This window comes from Octopus sinensis, linkage group LG19 (assembly GCF_006345805.1).
Source record: "Octopus sinensis linkage group LG19, ASM634580v1, whole genome shotgun sequence".
Classification (NCBI taxonomy): Eukaryota; Metazoa; Mollusca; class Cephalopoda; order Octopoda; family Octopodidae; genus Octopus; species Octopus sinensis.
The window spans coordinates 42,938,110-42,959,860 of record NC_043015.1 but is presented as its reverse complement, the minus strand read 5'-3'; the positions used below and the strand labels follow the sequence as shown (position 1 = coordinate 42,959,860).

The 21,751-nt window shown below is 39.3% G+C and overlaps 1 protein-coding gene across 1 annotated transcript in view; it reads left to right on the top strand.

Moving 5' to 3' along the window:
• The window catches only part of LOC115222221 (diphosphoinositol polyphosphate phosphohydrolase 1-like), a 303,963-nt gene that overhangs the window by 249,301 nt on the left and 32,911 nt on the right, over positions 1-21,751 (top strand). The window contains exon 3 of the mRNA XM_029792381.2: positions 13,718-13,802. Coding sequence (XP_029648241.1) covers positions 13,718-13,802 — 85 coding nt within the window. The remainder of the gene's footprint in view (positions 1-13,717; positions 13,803-21,751) is intronic.

Sequence of the window (21,751 nt, the reverse complement as noted above, 5' to 3'; positions counted from 1 at the left end):
GCAGTCAAATGACTGAAACAAATAAAAGAATAAAAGAATTGAAAAAATATATATACATTTATATATATATATATATATAAGTCTCTGGGGAATGATGACTTCTCTTTGGAAATACTGATAGGGCACAGATAGTATATCAATAGCCAGCTGGAGGAGATGTCTTCCTGGGGCTACAAGCTACGGTAGCATCAATTCTTAATGGTTAACCACGTTTAGGTGGCAAATATATTGCACAACATATATATATATATATATATATATATATATATATATATACCTGACTGGCCCTTGTGCCGGTGGCACATAAAAGCACCCACTACACTCTCAGAGTGGTTGGCGTTAGGAAGGGCATCCAACTGTAGAAACTCTGCCAGATCAGATTGGAGTCTGGTGCAGCCATCTGGTTCACCAGACCTCAGTCAAATCATCCAACCCATGCTAGCATGGAAAGGAGACGTTAAACAATGATGATGATGATGATGATGATATATATATGTATATAGTTAATCCAAACATGAAAACACAAAGAGAAAACAACAACGCGAGGACGTGGAACAAGTATAGTGTTATTGGACACTCAGGAAAGGAAAGAAAGAAGGAGGATTTAACGTTTCGAGCGGAGCTATATCATCATCCATTAACTATCCGCTTTACCATGCTGGCATGGGTTGAACAGATTTTTCTGGATCAGTTTTCCCAGTTTTCCACTCTTTACAAGGACACTGGCACATTTGTTTGTATGGGTTTCATCTGTTTTTTCGGTTATCCATGGGGGAGAAAATGTCCAGGCTAAAGGGGAAATGCCATGTTGCTCAGCTTAGAAACTGGTCAAGATTGGTGACAAGATCAACTGGCATTTGGAAAAATCTGCCTCAAAGAATTTCATTTCACCTTATGCGAGCACAGAAAATGTGATGTTAAAACAATGAAGAGATGATGATGATGATGATGTTTGTGTGTGTGTGTGTGTTCATGCAGTTTTGTATAAGGTTTTTAGTGTGTGTCTGTGTGTCATGAAAATAAATCCACCTTCTTTAGTATAAAAGCACTTGTAGGTTTTGCTTCTTAAAGGTTGAGATGACACCACCACTACTCCTATTATTGCTACTACTATTTTTATTCCTGCTACTACCACCACTACTACTATGATGACGATGATGTAGCTGACGGTGGTGGTGGTAGTGATGGTAGTGGTGGTGGTGGTGGTGGTAGTGATGGTAGTGGTGGTGATGGTAGTGGTGGTGATGGTGGTGGTGGTAGTGATGGTGATATTGTTCAAAACCAGGTTCAAAAGAGTAACATCCCTAAAGATTTTGATAAATGGGGGGGGCAGAGGCTATGACAAAGCAACCCCAAAGTGCCCCCACGGGGCTGGCAATGGTACCATTCACAAAGACATTATCTGCAAACAGGCAAGCAAATCGCTTGCAGAATCATGGAACGAAACGAATGGAATGGTTTCGTATTAACCGAAACAACTTCAATTGAACATCCCAACTTAATGGCTGCATATCATTGATCTCTCTCTTTCTCTCCCTCCCCTTCTCTCTCTCTTTCCCTCCCTCCCCCTCTTTCTCTCTTTCCCTGTATATATATATATATATATATATATTTATTTATATGCATATTTATATGTGTATGTATATACATATGTATATTTATATATGTATATGTTTATATGTACATTTATATATGTATATTTATATATATATAGTTATGTATATAGTGTCTCTGCTTTTTTATTTTTCCACTTTATTTCCACCTCCTCTCTCCCTTTCTCTCTCTCTCTCTCTCTGTGTATATATATATATATATATATATGTGTGTGTGTGTGTGTGTATACAGTCCCACCCATACCAGCATGGAAGGTGGATGTTAAACAATGATATTGATATATATGTGTGTGGTTTGAGGATAATATATATATATATATATATGTCCGTGCCGGTGGCATGTAAAAAGCACCATCCAATTGTTGACTTTCCCAGCCTCCTCTGGCCCCTGTGCCGGTGGCACATAAAAAGCATCCGCCACACTCACGGAGTGGTTGGCGTTAGGAAGGGCATCCAGCTGTAGAAACACTACCAGATCAGATTGGAGCCTGGTGCAGCCTCCTGGCTTCACAGACCCTGGTCGAACCGTCCAACCCATGCTAGGTTGGAAATGGGACGTTAAATGATGATGATGATATATATATATATATATATATATAATATATATATATATATATACACAACATCTTATATATATGTGTGTGTAAATGATGTATACATCTCCATGTAGCAATCTGTCTGCCTCTCATTTTTTTACGCTTGTTTTTATTCTCTCTTGATATATATATATATATATAATGTGAGAGAGGGGGGGTCAGTCTTTGTGTTCCTCTCTTCTTCTTTCCTTTTGCTCTTCTGTCTCTTTATTTCCTTTCTCACAGTCTTGTTTTACGTCTCTCTCTTCTCCCCATCCCCCACTTCGTCTTGATTGCAAAGCTGGTTGTTTCTTTCTGTTGCGTAATTTGTTTTTTGTCCCTTTCTCCAAATCAATGATTAGATAATGAGCTGGTCAGATAAATGAATATATACATGCACAGACAGACAGATAAATAGATTAACAGCCGAGACAAACCGATCGATATAGCCATGCCTACTTTTGTGTTTATATATATGTGCGTATGTGTATATATATATATATTTGTATGTATGTATGTTTGTATTGTTGACATAAGAAGTTTTATTGACTTTCGAGAGAATGTGAGATAATTCTTTTTTGGAACTGTAGATCTTGAAGCGTATATAAAGCTATATATATAATAGCATGTTGAGAATCCCTTTTGGATAGAAAAATGTTGTAGGTTGTCCATGGAACACAAACCCACTGTAGATATGACCCGTTTTGAAGAAGTCTGTTTCACAGCCACACCACAGTTCTTGGTTGATTGGCTCTTTGGGCCATACCTTGTGCGCAGCGTTGGTTCAGAAGCACACCATATGTATGTATATATAATGTGACCACATGTGTATCGCTGGCGATTTTTTTTCCTCTGTCTTCCCTTCCTTGGATTTTTCCTTTTCCTGTGTTTCTGATGAAGAGCTCTGCTCGAAATGTTAAATCCTCCTTCTTTCTTTCCTTTCCTGAACGTCCAATAACACTAAACTTGTTCCATGTCCTTGCGTTGTTGTATTTTCATGTTTGGATTAACTATATATATATATATATATATATATATATATATATATATATATATTATATATATATATATATATATATATGAGAGAAAAGGAAGAAAATAGAAAAATTGAAGTATGAACGTTATTATTCAAAGTGATTCGAATTCATGTAAAGAAATTCCTGCGTACAAGAGAACTAGGATGCTTGCATCACTTAAGCCTTTGCGCCCTCTCATCCTGAACCTTATTTGACCATATACCTGGACTTTCCTCTATTTCTGAAGAAGAGCTTTGCTCGAAACTTTGAATCCTCTTTTCTTCCTTACCTGAGCATCTGATAATACATTATTTGTACCATGTCCTCGCGTTATTGTTTTTTCTTGTTTGTTCCTTTTTGTTTGGATTCACTATATATATATATATAAATTAGAAAAAAAACACCTTTTATCAATTCAATCATGAAAAATTAAATTATACCATTTAGAGAAATTACATATTATAGAAAGATTAAATATAAGATAAAACATATAACAATATATATATATATATATAAAAAACGTTGCCCTTTTCAAGCCTAGCCAGGCTCATGGGCCCGGTTTCCCAGTTTCTGTGGCGTATGTGTGTGTGTCCCCCCCCCCCAGCTGGACAGGATGCCAGTCCATCACAGCATTACTCAAGAAACAGGAAGAGAGAGTGAGAGAAAGTTGTGGCGAAAGAGTAAAACAGGGGTCGCCACCACCCCCTGCTGGAGCCTCATGGAGCTTTTAGGTGTTTTCGCTCAATAAACACACATGACACCCGGTCTGGAAATCGAAACCACGATCCTCTGACCACGAGTCCGCTGCCCTAACCACTGGGCCATTGCGCCTCCCATACATATACATATTGTTACTGCTTTCCTTCATTGGTCATTACTTTCAAGAATTGTCTTACCATCTTCACTTACCAATGCAAAAAGCTGATCTTCTTTTATTCGTTTCCATTCCATGCTCCCACCCTCATCGCCGCTTTCTTTCCCTTCACCTCTACATCCCAGCCACCCAGCTTCATCGCGTTCCACCTTCATCGTTATCATCGTCTTCCAACTGATTAAGTCTCGAAGCAGTTATTGTTTCCAACTGACAACTTAATGACCTTCTCCAGTAAACTCTTCAGGAAGTATCAGCCAATCAACGAAAAAGACAAAAATTAAAAAAAAAATAAAACTAAATAAAACAAAATAAAATAAACTGAAATAAATAAAACAGTTTTAGCAAAATTTCGTTAACCGTTTAAATTGTCTGTTGGGAACGATAAAAATTTGACTCCAACAAATCATCATCACCAAAATTCTTGGACTCTTCATGATGTTACGTATGTATGTATGTATGTATTGTATATAGACATCGTACAAAGAGATTGCGGTGCAATTGCTTTTGTTGTGTCTCGTGTAATTTATGGGTTCTTGTGTTACCAATTCAATAGAGACTAAACATAAGTATATAAGATCCAAGACTTGCAGAGAGAGCTGGTCTCAATTACGTCAGGAAAGGAAGTGGGCAGCAACCAGGAGACTGCTGCTGTTGCTGGTGGTGGTGGTGGTGGTCGTGGTCGTGGTCGTTGAGGTTTGGCTGGAGCTGGTGCTGGCAACAGTAAATGAGTAGGAGGAGGATCGTGGTGATGATGATGAGGATGATGATGATCGTGGTGATGATGGTGATTGTGATTATGATGATGATGATGGTGGTGGTGATGATGATCGTGGTGATGATGATGGTAGTGATGATCATAGTGATGATGATGATGATGATTATCGTGGTGATGATGATGATCATGGTGATGATCATGGTGATGGTGGTGATGATGATCATGGTGATTGTGATGGTGGTGATGATGATAGTGATGATGATGATGATTGTGGTGCTGATGATTGTGGTGCTGATGATCGTGGTGATGATGATTGTGATGATGATATCAACAGTGGTGTTGATGGCAATGTTAATCATTGTGGTGGTAGTGGTGGTGTTTGTGATGGCAACATTGATGTTGATGAAGTTATGGCTCTCCATCAGTTTTCACAATGAACGATGGTCAGTTACAGTGTTTCGGTCAACTGAAACACTCTCTCTCTCTCTCTTTGAATTAAAACTGGAAATGGTCGAGTATTCCACAGACACATGTATTCTATTCTGAAAGCAATTCTCAGGCAGAATCAGCATGGAGAAGTATAATTCCTTCTGCTATAGGCACAAGGCCTGAAATTTTATGGGGAGCGGGTGTACTCAAATGTGTTGACCCTAGTGCTCAACTGGTACTTATTTCAGCGACCCCGAAAGCATGAAAGACAAAGTCAACCTCAATGGTATTTGGACTTGGAACATAAAGACAGACTATATGCCAACTTGACATATGATGGTGGGCTTCTTTCAGTTTCCGTCCACTAGATCCACTCTCAAGGCTTTGGTCGGCCTGAGGCTATAGTAGAAGGCACTTGCCCAATCATCATCATCATTGTTTGACCGTGATCGAGACAATGGAATTTACCATGCTACGCCAGACTTCACGGTCCATCATGGCATTACGGAGGTCCTGTTGCTGGATGCCTGTATCCCTGGAGATTACATCAGGGTAGGAGACTGTGCGCCCTCTGGTATTGCGAGTAGATGGCTTCCAGAGGAGAAGAGTAGAAATTGCCTCGTTCGTGGGTCTGAACCCAGAACCATGTGGTTACTAAGCAAGCTACTTACCACACAGCCATTCCTGCAATATTATTATCCTCATTTAGTGTCTGCTTTCCATGCTGGCATGGGTTGGACGGTTTCACTGGAACTGGTAAGCTGGGAGGGAGACGTGCTCCACCACGTTCCAATCTGATTTGGCATGCTTTCTATACCTGGACACCCTTTATAACACCAACCACTCCTTAAGTGTAATGGGTGCTGTTTACGTGCCACCTGCACAGGTGCTGATGGCAGAAACAGGAAATTGGAAATATTTCTGTACTAAGTATTCACCATATTTCAATTCCTAATGGGAATTGCAAAGTTTTACACGTTAGATAGACATGCAAGAAATTTCCTGTTTGAAATTCTTCTGACAGACAAATTAAAACATCCATTATGTTAATACAATGGTGATGGTACCAGCTTCCATATTTGATGGAGAGCCTGGAGTCAGCTGGGTATGGTCTACCATTTTATCACTATCATCTCTTTGCTCTTTTATTCTTTTACTTGTTTCAGTCATTTGACTGCAGCCATGCTGGAGCACCGCCTTTAGTCGAGCAAATCGACCCCAGCACTTATTCTTTGTAAGCCTAGTACTTATTCTACCAGTCTCTTTTTTGCCGAACCGCTAAGTTACAGGGACTTAAACACACCACCATCGGTTGTCAAGCAATGGTGTGGGGGTGGACAAACATATATATACATATATATGATGGGCTTCTTTCAGTTTCCGTCTACCAAATCCACTCACAAGGCTTTGGTCAGCCTGAGGCTATAGTAGAAGACACATGCCTAAGGCGCCACGCAATGGGACTGAACCTGGAACCATGTGGTTGGTAAGCAAGCTACTTACCACACAGCCAATATTAATCTTCTTTTCACTGGATTAATAGAAATCAAACTCTGCTTTTTCATTCTTTGAGTTTCAAAATAATAAACGATAAAAAAAAAAGCTGGTTAATCCTACCCGAGATTAAAAGTGGACATTAAAACAATAGCCATGTTTATGACTGCAGTTTCTAGCAGGTCAAGCTAAAATATAGAGACCCTTACATTAACTCAGTGATTCAGTTTTTTGGGGTTTTTTTTAATTATTATTTTGTAACCTACAGCTGTAAATTCACAGCTGTAACCTATACCAGTGTCGCATAACCAGCCCACTCAAAAGTCCCTTGGATCATAGGGCGACATTCAGTGCTTGAGGAGACCTATTGAGGCAAGTACATCAAAATCAAATGGAAATTGTAGTTGTGATCCCTGTGCCAGTGGCGCATAAAAGGCACCATCCAAACGTGGCCGATGCCAGTGCCGCCTTGACTGGTTTCCGTGCCGGTGGCATGTAAAAAGCACCAACTGATTGTGGTCACTACCAGCCCCCTCTGGCCCTTGTACAGATGGCACATGAAAAGCACCCACTACACTCTAGGAGTGGTTGGCATTAGGAAGGGCATCCAGCTGTAGAAACACTGCCAGATCAGATTGGAGCCTGGTGCAGCCTCCTGGCTTCCCAGACCCCAGTCGAACCATCCAATCCATGCCAACATGGAAAACAGACGTTAAACCATGATGATGGTGATGATGATGATGGCATGGATTTCCATTACATTGGATAACAAATTATTTTTTTTTTTAATATGTCCCGTTTACATAATATTCACACACACACACACACACGTTTACAATGCATGTATGTATACACACATATATATACACACACATAAGCATTTTATAGACCATTTTGTCTTTATTGGCAAATGCTGACACTAAGCTTCCTCTCCCCATGCTGGAACCAATTAAATACTCTCCCTCTTTCTCTTTATCACTTTGTCTGTCTGTCTCACCCTTTCTCTCTCTCTCTCTCTCCCTCTCTCTTTATCGCTCTATCTATCTCTGTCTTGTTCTCTGATTTTCGTTCTCTCTCTCTCTCTTTATCACTGTCTCCATCTCCCTTTCTCTCTCTCTCGCTCTCTGTAGCGCTCTGTCTGTATCTCTCACTCTCTCTCTCTCTCTCTCTCTCTCTCTCTCTTGCTCTCTCTCACTCTATCACTGTCTCTCTCTCCCTTTCTTTCTTTCTCACTCTCTTTATCACTGTCTGTCTCTCTCTTTCCCTTTCTCTATTCCTCTCTTTATCACTCTGTCTCTTCCTCTCATCTCTCTCTCTCTCCCTCTCTGTAGCGCTCTGTCTGTCTGTATATCTCACTCTCTCTCTTTATCACTCTGTCTCTCTCTCCCTTTCTCTCTCTCTCTCTCACTCTCTCTCTCTCTCTTCCTCTCTGTCTCTCTCTTTCCCTCTCATCACCCTCAGAAACAAGAAAAGGGGAAAACATGATTATGCAAATTTCTGCCAATATTGGAAATGAAAATAAAACCTGGAAAAAAAAAAAGAAAAAGGGAACTTTTGCTGTATTCAATGATGTGTCGATGTTGTATACATGTGCAAACGTCTGCACATGCATGTATGTGTGTGTGCATGTGAGAGATGCAAAGAGGCAGTGATTTTTCTGTGTGGCGAAGAGAGATCTATAAACAGTTATTGATGATGGCGGTGGCGGCGGCGGCGACAGCTGTTGACGTTGTTGTTGTTAAGGAGATGTTGTAATGCTCGTATTGAACAAAACACTTTACTCTAAAGCCCTTTAATTTCGGTCCATGAGACAAATGCAGACCTCCTCGAATCTCCCACCGCCAGCACGACGTCTACCTCTTCCTCCTCCTCCTCCTCCTTTTTATTTGTTTTGTTATTAGTATTAGTATTAGTATTATTATTATTATTATTATTATATATTTGAGATACTGAACAGGAGAATAATTTTCAGTTTGGAAATACATGCAGTTATATGAACATGTTCTCTTTCATACACACACACACACACATGTGTATATATATATATGTATATGTACATATATGCGTATATATATGTATGTATACATATATATGCATATATATATAAATGTATATACGTATATATGCATATATATATATGTATATACATATATATGCGTATATATATATATGCATATATACATATGCGTGTACATATGTATATACACAGATATGCGTATATATATGTATATACACATATATGCGTATATATATGTATATACACATATATGCGTATATATATGTATATACACATATATGCGTATATATATATATGCATATATATATGTATATATAGATATGTGTATATATATATATGTATATATAGATATGTGCATATATATGTATATATAGATATGTGCATATATATATATATATATATAAGTATGTGCATATCTATATGTATATACACAGATATGCGTATATATATGTATATACACATATATGCGTATATATATGTATATACACATATATGCGTATATATATGTATATACACATATATGCGTATATATATGTATATACACATATATGCGTATATATATATATGCATATATATATGTATATATAGATATGTGTATATATATATATGTATATATAGATATGTGCATATATATATATGTATATATAGATATGTGCATATATATATATATATATAGGTATGTGCATATCTATATGTATATATACATATATGCATATATACACACACACACACACACACATCATATACATTATATATATATACACACACACACACATCATATACATATATATGTATACACACACACACATATACACATACATATGCATGCACAGATATCTTGTGTTCCTTATGTCTGGTAGGTTTTTGAATATAAAACATTTGTTGAAAATAATTTTTTCTTGTGGGGTACACTGCATATTCACACAACACTCTCTCTCTTTCTCTCTCTCTCTCTCCCTCTCTCTCACACACACACACATATAGTTATGGTTAATTCAGGCAGGGGCTTTTTTTTGTTTTTGTTTCTTCCTCCATTCTTCTTTTTGACCAGGCTGCAAACACATTTCTAAATTAGATTTTATGTATTGTAATGAAATATCAATATCCATGTACCGTTGTCTACAGGAACATGTCTGCGAGTGCCAGGTAAACAGGGATTACATTTGGCAAACCGCAATTTCATACAGTCAGCTTTTTTTCGGTTGGCTACATGCATCAGTGGACGAAGAAGAAATGACTGCTAATTGAGTAATTGCAAGTCTTGTATTGAGATAAAAACGTGTGTGTGTGTGTCTGTGCGTGTGTGTGTGTCTGTCTGTGTGTGTGTCTGTGTGTGTGTGTGTGTCTGTGTGTGTGTGCTTAAGCATGGCCTCAGCCAAATGGCTGAAACCAGGAAAAGAATCGATATAGAATTTATACTCTTTACTCTTTTACTTTTTTCAGTCATTTGACTGCGGCCATGCTGGAGCACCGCCTTTAGTCGAGAAAGTCGACCTCAGGACTTATTCTTTGTAAGCGTTGTACTTACTTATTCTACCGGTCTCTTTTGCCGAACCGCTAAGTTACAAGGACGTAAACACACCAGCATCAGCTGTCAAACGATGTTGGGGGGACAAACACAGACACACAAACATATACACACACATACATATATATACATGTATACGACGGGCTTCTTTCAGTTTCCGTCTACCAAATCCACTCACAAGGCTTTGGTCTACCTGAGGCTATAGTAGAAGACACTTGCCTTAGGTGCCACGCAGTGGAAATGAACCCGGAACCACGTGGTTGGTAAGCAAGCTACTTACCACACAGCCACTCCTGCACCTAGTATATATTCTTTATTTTATATGTTATTCTTTTTACTTGTTTCATTCATTTGACTGCGGCCATGCTGGAGAAGCACCGTGAAGGGTTATTTTTTAGTCAAACAACTCGACCCCAGGACTTATTTCTTTTACAGCCTTGTACTTATTCTGTCAGTCTCTTTTGCTGAACCACAAAGTTATGGGGACATAAACACACCAGCACTGGTTGTCACGTGGTGTTGGACGGACAAGCACAGACACAAAGACACACACACAGATATATAAATATATATATCTGTTCATAGAGGTTTTCCATCAATACATATACTTATTGGAAACCCTCTATGAATGGCTGAAGATTGCTCAACATTTTAAAACTGTTGTAATACTTACAATGTTTAGTAAAATGATGTAGCATGAAACGATCATACCAAATTACCCAAGATATTCTTGTTGCTTACTTTGATTATAATCACCCCATGGATTTATATGAATAATACCGTACAAAATTCTGGTGCATCTGACTTAAGTACCATATTCATTTGAATCTAAATTTTGCTGAACTGACATATATATATATATATATGACAGGCTTCTTTCAGTTTCCGTCTACCAAATCCACACTCAAGACTTTGGTCAGCCCAATGCTATAGTGAAAGACACTAGCCCAGGGTGCCATAGAGTAGGATTGAACCCAGAATCGTGGTTGGGAAGCAAGCTTCTTATCACACAGCCATACCTGCACCTATTGTAGATTTAATACTCACAAATCTGTACACAATGCTGATCTATGTGTGTGTGTGTTACTGTCTCCTTGTCTTGACATCCCATGAGTCGTAAACAAGTGTCGCTGTCGTATGTCATGCAATTTGTTACCAATGTTCCGTGTAAACATGTCTGGCCTTGGGGAAATATTTTTTTTTAGCTTGGAAACAGGTGAGGGTTGGTGATAGGGAGGGCATCCAGCTGTAGAAAATCTGCCTCAACAATCCATCCGACCCATGCAAGCATTGCAAACGGAGATGTTTAAACAACAGTGAGGACATGTGTTCAAACACCATGTCTTATGAATAAGTTGTAGTCACGGCTGGGTGGTAAGAAGCTTGCTTCCCAACCACATGGTTCTGGGTTCAAGTCTCACTGTGTGGCACCTTGGGCAAGAGTCTTCTACTATAACCCTGGGCAAACCAAAGCCTTCTGAACCCCATCCCCTTCCCTGCACTTAGTTCAGTGTTGTTGTTTTTGTTGTTGTCGTATTGTTGTTATTGTTATTTGCAGTGTGTGTGTTGATGTGAGGTGGGGGGGGGGATGAGACATGATGTCATCAAAACAGAATAGTAGAAATTGTGTTATGGCTTCCAATTACTACACTCCAGATAATTAATTTTTACTAATTGCAAAATTTGCCTGCTGTGCTAATCACATTAAAAACAATACTGCTAATGGCTATGACATTTGGCATTTCATTTTGATGGTAATAATGATGAGGATGCTGATGATGATGATGTTGAAAATGAAGATGATGATGATTAATAAAGAGAAGCGAAACAATATCGCTTGTTGTTGATGGTCTGTGGTGTTGTAGTGATGTTCATGCCTTTCCTACACATGAGTGTGACAGAAATGAGACAATGGGTGTGGCTGTTTGGAGCTGCTGACAATTTGGGCACAGCTGACTGAGCAATCACCAAGTTTTTGCAACAACACCTCTTTGGCACTAGGGAGCAAATACATATATATATATATATATATATATATGTGTGTGTATATGTGTGTGTATATATATATATGTGTGTGTGTATATATGTATGTATATATATATATGTATATATATGTATGTGTATATATATATATATATATATATAGAGAGAGAGAGAGAGAGAGATAGATAGAAAGGATTATGTCATAGTTATCAAAGAACACCACCTGTGATTTTTGTTTCCAATCTTCCATGAAAACATGTCCTGTTCTGGGAAAATATTGGTAAGAGCTGACAACCAGATTTTTCTATGGCATCCAATAACTATAGAAAAACCTGTGCCACAATGAATTCTAATCCATACAAGTACGAGAGACAGTAGACCTTAAGCCTTTAGTTTTCGAAACGGCCGTATTTTGGCCCAAATATTTCACCTGTTTTATGTTCAAATTGGCCAGATCAGGCCTCTCGTGCTTACCCTACAATGTCATTCTAAATATATACACTCACAGCTTTGAAATCTCAGAGCTACAAGTTAATACATGTTTCATTGAAAATAATGTGACTAAATAAGCCTTACATTTGACAGAGTAATCTGAATGCCGAATGGTTAAGACGATGCTATTTTCTTCTCATCTTATTTCATTTTAATCACTGATGTCTTTAGTCTTTTAATCATTCCACCATTGCTCCCTCTGACTTCGTTGCTGGTCCCTACTATATCGTATCTTTTATTTTCTGCTTGTATCAGTCGTTAGACTGCGGCCATGCTGGGGCACCGCCTTGAAGTTTTAGTCAAATGATTCGACCCCTGCACTTATTTTTTAAGCCTGGTGCCTATTCTGTTGCTCTCTTTTGCTAAACTGCTAAGTCACAAGGATGCAACAATGCCAACACTTGTTGTCAGGCAGTGGTGGAGGGACAAACATAGACACAAAGACACGCACACTCATAGATATATACATAGCGTCGCCTTACTGGCACTTGTGCCGGTGTACAGGTGACACATAAAAAAAAGATAAACATGATTTTCTGTGACCATTGCCAGTACCACCTGACTGGCCCTCGTGCCGGTGGCATGTAAAAGCACCCACTACACTCTCAGAGTGGTTGGTGTTAGGAAGGGCATCTGGCTGTAGAAAGCATGCCTAATCAAGATTGGAGCCTGGTGCAGCCATCTGGTTCGCCAGTCCTCAATCAAATAGTTCAACCCATGCTAACATGGAAAGCGGACGTTAAACGATGATGATGATGATGATACATGCATACAACAAGTTTCTTACAGTTTCCATCTCCCAAATCCACTCACAAGACTTTAGTCAGCTCAGGGCTATAGTAGAAGATATTTGATCAAGGTGCCACATAGTGGAACCGAACACAGTCATACATTTGTTGATGTATGTTTTTATTATTTTTTTTTTTGAGGTTTTTACTATTTGTTTACTTATGTTTTTCTCTGTTTGTTCATATTTTCCAGAACAACGACAAGAAACATCGAACATCTGTATTTGCTTTCATCGTGACGGAACTGCTAGAAGAATGGGAAGAGAAAAAGAACCTTGGTAAGTCGGCATCGTGTTTGACCTGTTCGGTCAGTCTTTTACTGACCAAACCATTCTTCTTTTACTTATTCCATTCCATTGTGAACCTGTCGCATAATTTGTCGTCAATTCTTGGCACTAAGCATGCTAATCAAACTTATACGAGATGCTTCTTGGGGCAGGATACACCATACTGGTCATCTTCACCGTTTCTTTCAGATTATTGCCACACCCTCCACCCCACAAACCCATTGGGAATTTTAAGTTCAGTAAGCCATGTTCTTGGAAAGCTTGACCATTGTGAATCTGGCATCAATATTTGACCAGTTTTTGATGCCATCTGCTGCTTGAACTACTCAAAGACGCTTCAATCAATGCTGTCCCAATTATGACAATTCTTTCTTTATTTTCAGGCATAACATATAAGACAATGCAAACCGTTTTTTTTTTTGTTTGTTTTTTCATAAAGATATGGTGTGATTTTAGGAAATTTTGGCTGCTATTTCTAGCAGACAATACAAACCAGTCTTTTTTCTTCATAAAGATAAATTGTGATTTTAGGAAATTTTGGCTGCTATTTCTAGCAGGTTGAGCAACTTCATTGAGTCACCTTTGTTCAACCGGGGTCTGGGAAGCCAGGAGGCTGCAGTCTGATCTGGCAGTGTTTCTACAGCTGGTTGCCTTTCCTAACACCAACCACTCCATGAGTGTAGTTGGTGCTTTTTATGTGTCAGTGGCACAGGGACCAGAGGAGGCTGGCAAACGTCCACGATCAGTTGGTGGTTTTTACATGTCACCGACACAGACGCCAGTCAGGCGGCAGTGGCGTCAGCCACATTCGGATGGTGCTTTTTATGTGCCACCGGCACAGGTATCATAACTACAATTTCCATTTGATTTTTATTTTGATGTTGACGTACTTGACTCAATAGGTCTCCTCAAGCACAGCGGGTCACTTTACGATCCAAGGTTACCACAGCAGGCCGTCCTGCAAGCCATGAACTCACTTCATTTGCCAGGTCTTCCCAGTCACAGCATATCTCAGAGGAGTTCTCGGTCTTTCGTCCCATGTATTAAATTCATTCACAAGGCTTTGGTCGGCCCAAGGTTATAATAAAAGAAAACTTGCCCGAAACGCCATGCAGTGGGACTGAACCCAGAACCCATTTGTCGGGTCTTCGCAGTCACAGCATATCTCAGAGGCCTCGGTCTTTCATCCCGTCTATTAAATCCATTCACAAGGCTTTGGTCGGCCCAAGGTTATAATAAAAGAAAACTTGCCCGAGACGCCATGCAGTGGGACTGAACCCAGAACCATGTGGTTGAGAAACAAGCTTCTTACCACACAGCCACGTCTTCAAAGCATTTACACCTCAATAAACAGTATGCTACAATGCCTATGTGTGTGTGTGTGTGTATCATGTCCTGTGTGTTTGTATGCACTTTGTGTGTGTGTGTGTATTTTATACTCATGGGTATAGCCATTGTATTTCATGTCAATCCCTCCTGGGTCTAAGATTCCTGTATTCTTCAGTTTCGTTTTGCAATTATTGTTTTTACACTTGAGAGAATATCCTTAAATCCTGTACAGCTTCGTTTTTAGATGTTATTAGATTAGATTCTGTCGCAGCCAAATTCCTGCCAAAATTCTCTGCCAGTAGACACCGAGATGGCTTGAAATGTTCACAGATCCGTAACATTGTAACGCATGACAGATTTTTGAATTATAGCCCACAGTTGTCTAGACTTCTTGTTGTTGTTGTGCTTAGGACAGTTGCTGTTGCAATCGCTGCTGTTGTTACCATCATTGCAACAAATTGCTGTTGTGACTCCTGCAGTGGTTGCTATTGATACAGTTACTGTTGCTGATGCAGGTATTATTGATGCTGCAGTTGCAATTGCTGCTGCAGTTATTATTGATGCTGTTGTTGTTGTTGTTGTTGTTGTTGTTGTTAAGCAACAAGACGGGTTAGAGTGATTAGGTGATGGTCTAGGGCTTAGGGGCGGGAGACCAAAGACCTTGGAAAAAAACCTTTGGTCGTCTTGTTGTAGTCGAGGGCTCTGCGTTGACGCCCGACACCACTGGGAGGTGGCCCTCAAAGTCGCTGTAAATGGAGATCTCCAGGTCCAAATTCTTGGCCGGCTGCTACTGTTACTGTTGCTGCTGCAGTTACTGTTGCTGTTGATGCAGTTATTTTGCTGCTGTTACTGTTGATGCAGTTATTTTGCTGTTGTTGTTGTTGATGCAGTTATTTTGTTGCTGCAGCTGCTGTTGATGCAGTTATTTTGCTGCTACAGTTCCTGTTGATGCAGTTATTTTGCTGCTGATGTTATTGTTGGTGCAATTATTTTGCTGCTGCAGTTACTGTTGATGCAGTTATTTTGATGCTGATGTTACTGTTGGTGCAATTATTTTGCTGCTGCAGTTACTGTTGCTGCAATTATTTTGCTGCTGCAGCTGCTGTTACTATTGATGCAATTATTTTGCTGCTGCAGCTGCTGTTACTGTTGATGCAGTTATTTTGATGCTGCAGCTGCTGTTACTGTTGGTGCAATTATTTTGATGCTGCAGCTGCTGTTACTGTTGGTGCAATTATTTTGCTGCTGCAGCTGCTGTTACTGTTGGTGCAGTTATTTTGATGCTGCAGCTGCTGTTACTGTTGATGCAGTTATTTTGATGCTGCAGCTGCTGTTACTGTTGGTGCAATTATTTTGCTGCTGCAGCTGCTGTTACTGTTGGTGCAATTATTTTGCTGCTGTTACTGTTGGTGCAATTATTTTGCTGCTGCATCTACTGTTACTGTTGATGCAGTTATTTTGATGCTGCAGCTGCTGTTACTGTTGGTGCAATTATTTTGCTGCTGCAGCTGCTGTTACTGTTGATACAGTTATTTTGATGCTGCAGCTGCTGTTACTGTTTGTGCAATTATTTTGCTGCTGCAGCTGCTGTTACTGTTGGTGCAATTATTTTGCTGCTGCAGTTGCTGTTACTGTTGGTGCAATTATTTTGCTGTTGCAGCTGCTGTTGATGCAGTTATTTTGATGCTGCAACTGCTGTTACTGTTGGTGCAATTATTTTGCTGCTGTTACTGTTGGTGCAATTATTTTGCTACTGCAGCTGCTGTTACTGTTGGTGCAATTATTTTGCAGCTGCTGTTACTGTTGATGCAGTTATTTTGATGCTGCAGTTACTGTTGCTGTTGATGCAATTATTTTGATGCTGCTGTTGGTGCAGTTATTTTGATGCTGCAGCTGCTGTTACTGTTGGTGCAATTATTTTGCTGCTGCTGTTGGTGCAGTTATTTTGATGCTGCATCTGCTGTTACTGTTGGTGCAATTATTTTGCTGCTGCAGCTGCTGTTACTGTTGGTGCAATTATTCTGCTGCTGCAGCTGCTGTTACTGTTGGTGCAATTATTTTGCTGCTGCAGCTGCTGTTACTGTTGGTGCAATTATTCTGCTGCAGCTGCTGTTGTTGTTGACGCAGTTATTTTGCTGCTGTTGTTGATGCAGTTATTTTGCTGCTGTTGCTGATGCAGCTATTTTGCTGCAGCAGCTGCTGTTGATGCAGTTATTTTGCAGCTGTATTTAATGTTGATGCAGTTATTTTGCTGCTGCAGTTACTGTTGATGCAGTTATTTTGCTAATGCAGTTACTGTTGCTGCTGCTGTTGATGCATTTTGCTGCTGTTACTATTGCTGAAGTTATTGTTGCTGTTGCAGCTATTGTTGTTGCTATAGTTACTGTTGCAGCTGCAGTTACTGTTGCTGCAGCTGCTGCTGTTACTCTTGTTGCTCCTGCAGTTGTAGGTGTAATTGTTGTTGCTGCAGTGGCAGTTATCACGACTGCTGCAGTCATGGGTGCAGTTATTGCAGTGTTGTGACTGCAACAGATGCTGCTGTTACTGCTGCAGATATTGCTGCACATGTTGATATCACTGCTGCTGCAGTTATAGTAGTCGCCCTAACTGGCACTGCAGCTGCAGCAGCAGTAGTAGTGGTGGTAGTAGTCGTAGCTGTCGTTGTTGTTGTTGTTGTTACAAGCGTTCTATCAGATCAATGGCTCAGACAAGATATTGATTTCTTGAAAGAAAGACTGGAAACGTTAAGGTCTGTCCGATTGCCTCTCAAAGACAGGAAGTGTCTGACATTTTTGGAAGTGACCTCAAGCAAAGATGGGATGATGAAACTCTTCACAAGGGATTTCGGCTTCAGAGAATTAAGGGCTTCGACTGAAATCTTACCTTGTGTTCTCTCTATTCTAAGTTCAAATCCTGCTTGGGGTGTTAACTGTGTTTCCGTTTAAATTACTTTTTTTGTTTCTTCTGAGTTCCATCAAGTACCAGATACGTATTGGGGTTTGTTGAATCACCTTCACTCCTCCGCACAAATTATGATCAACTACCAAAGTTTTAAATTATTATTATTATAAGTAGTAGTAGTAGTAGTGGTAGTAGTAAGGTGACGAACTGATGGAATCGTTAACACATTCAGCAAAATTTTGGCTGCCAAGGTGGACTTTGCCTTTCATTATCTTAGGTTTCACAAAATAAGTACCGGTCGAATCCTGGGGTCAACATAATTGACTATCCCTCTCCTCCCGAAATTTCAGGCTTTTTACCAACAGTAGAAAGAATTGTTATTATTATTATTATTATTAAGACAGCGAGCTGGTAGTAATGCTAGCATGCCAGGCAAAATGCTTAGCAGTATTTCGTCTACCGCTACATTCTGAGTTCAAATTCTGCCGAGGTCGAGTTTGCCTTTCATCCTTTCAGGGTCAATGAAATAAGAACCTATTTAGCACTGGGGTTAATGTAATCAACTTACCCCCTCCCCCAAAATTTCAGGCCTTGTGCCTATAATTTCAAACGATTATTATTATTATTGTTGTTGTTGTTGTTGTTATCTAAGGCAGTGTGCTGGCAGAATCACTAGCATGTCAGGCAAAACAGTACCATTTCATCTGTCTTTACGTTCTGAGTTTAAATGTTTCCCAGGTCAACTTTGCCTTTAATCCTTTCAGGGTTAATAAAATAAGTACCAGTTGAGCATGGGTGAGGGGGTGGGGATAGTTAACTTACCCCCTCCCCTTAATTGCTGGCCTTGTGCCGGAGTAGCTGTATGGTAAGTAGCTTGCTTACTAACCACATGGTTCCAGGTTCAGTCCCACTGCGTGGCACCCTTGGGCAAGTGTCTTCTGCTATAGCTTCGGGCCGAGCAAAGCCTTGTGAGTGGATTTGGTAGACAGAAACTGAAAGAAGCCTAGTACTTATTCTATCAGTCTCTTTTGCCGAACTACTAAGTTACAGAGACGTAAACACACAAGCATCGGTTGTCAAGCGATGTTGGGGGTACAAACACAGACACACAAACACGCATACATATACACGATGGGCTTCTTTCAGTTTCCGTCTACCAAATCCACTCACATGGCTTTGGTCGGCCCGAGGCTATAGTGAAAGACACTTGCCCAAGGTGTCATGCAGTGGGACTGAACCCGGAACCATGTGGTTCATAAGCAAGCTACTTACCACACAGCCACTCCTATGCCTATAAAATAAATAACGATCTCCAGAGATGCCTATTAATGGGTCTTGTATTCAAATTCATTTTATTGTGATTTGGACAATCTGCTTTGGTCTCCTAGCATCCAGGTTACTCTGTCAAATGTTACACTTATTTATTCATATTGTTTTGAGTTAATCATGCATTAACTCATAGCTTTCAGATTCCAATGATGTGGTTCTTTATTTTTAGAATGACCTTGTAGGGTAGGTACAAGCTGGATCTAACTGGTTTGAACATAAAACAAGGTAGGATATTTTGGCTGGACATGGTCAGTTTAAATGCTAAAAAGGTTGTTAATTCTATGAAGCACCATTCACTTAATTGTCAGGAATAGGTCTCAGATAATCTGGAAATTTCTTTTAGCAGAGTTCTATTTGTTGGAAGCATTTCTTTGGTCCAGACTTCTCAGTTCCATCCTTTGAGTAACGGTAGGCGGTAGGCTTCATTCTCACACCCTGTGGTACAATACTGTCACCTGGTCTTGTGAGGTCTTGGGTAGAGTTTACCCTGTTACAAGCATTAATTCTCTCTTAATTGGTGGCAAACCTTAACGCTATAGCTATACATCCACCTGGTCCCTGCTAGGGGTCTTTAGTTGGATATTATAACATTCAGTCAGAATCCCGACACCCCAGTTCTTTCCCTTGGATGGGAGGTATGAGGCTTCACACACCAAAAGTTGGGTCCCTTCTCCGCCTACGTTTTACTTGCAGATGTTCAGAATGGGTATCAACCGCATCAGCTTGACCAGCTCATGAGTGCTGAGACCTGCAGCAGTGGTCATACCTTCACAAGTCACTTGGTGCATTTTATGTGTGTGTGTGTGTCTGTGTGTACATATGTGTGTTTATATGTATCATATATAGAGATATGTTGTGTGTATGTATGTGCATATATATATATAGGCGCAGGAGTAGCTGTGTGGTTAGTAAGCAAGTGGTTAGTAAGCAAGCTACTTACCACACAGTTCCGGGTTCAGTTCCACTGCGTGACACCTTGGGCTAAGTGTCTTCTACTATAGCCTTGGGCTCAACCAAAGCCTTGTGAGTGGATTTGGTTGACGGAAACTGAAAGAAGCCCGTCGTATATATATATATATATACATATATGTATGTGTGTGTATATGTTTGCGTGTCTGTGTTTGCCCCCCCCCCCAACATCGCTTGACAACCGATGGTGGTGTGTTTACATCCCTGTAACTTAGTGGTTCGGCAAACGAGCCAGATAGAATAAGTACTAGGCTTACAAAGAATACGTCCTGGGCTCGATTTGCTCGACTAAAAGACGGTGCTCCAGCATGGCCACAATCAAATGCCTGAAACGAGTAAAAGAGAGTAAAATGTATATTATATGGGTATATATATATATATATATATACACATCATCATGTTAACTTCCACCTTCCATGCTCGCATGGGTTGGACATATATGTATGTATAATGTGTGTGTTTCACATTGTCAGACCTTGTCATATTTTATAAACAATGGAAATCAATTATTTAATTCAGTACCGGAGGTGGGGTGAGGCCATATCTTTCCTCTGCATTCATACATTTACATGTCACACTCTCTCTTTCTCTCCTCTCTATGCTTTTCAATTTTTTTTTCCCCAAGTTTTTCCATCCTACAAATATTTATAAACACTCTCCAGGTTTTGCACGTATGTGTGTGTATGTGCGTGCATGCATGCACGCACGCATGTGTATGTATATATGTTTGTATAAATATATATATGTACAAATGTAAGTATGTATGTATATTTGTGTTTTAGTGTGTGTGTGCGTGCGTATATTCATATATAAGGAATTATTCATATCTAGATATATATATAAATATTCGTATATTCACATATATATATATTCATATATACATATATATATATTCATATATATTCATATATATATATATTCATATATATTCATATATATATATATTCATATATACATATATATATTCATATATACATATCTATATATATTCAGATATGTATGTATATATATATATATAAATAACAGCCAAAAGCAAATTCCATCCTATTCTTTTTCTCACACATTTAATAATAACCCAAATGATTGCTGGAAGGAAAATGTTTCAACTTTTGACATTTATTGATTCTTTCTCTATTTCAAGTTTTTGTTGCTGATTTATTTCATTCCATTCCTCAAAATGGTCCGGGGTTTCCAACTTTCATTCTTCTTCGTTGCGTAATTTTGTATTTAAAATTTCTTTTTTTTTTTTTTTTTCATATTTTGACACAAGTATTCTAATATTCGTTATGTAATTCATGGCATCTGTTTCGTTTTTTGTCGTTTTTGTCCCAAATGGGGCTTGAGGCCATTGTAGTAGAAAGGACTGCAAAAAAAGGGGTTTATAAATTCAAAAGATGTTGATCGAGAGAAAC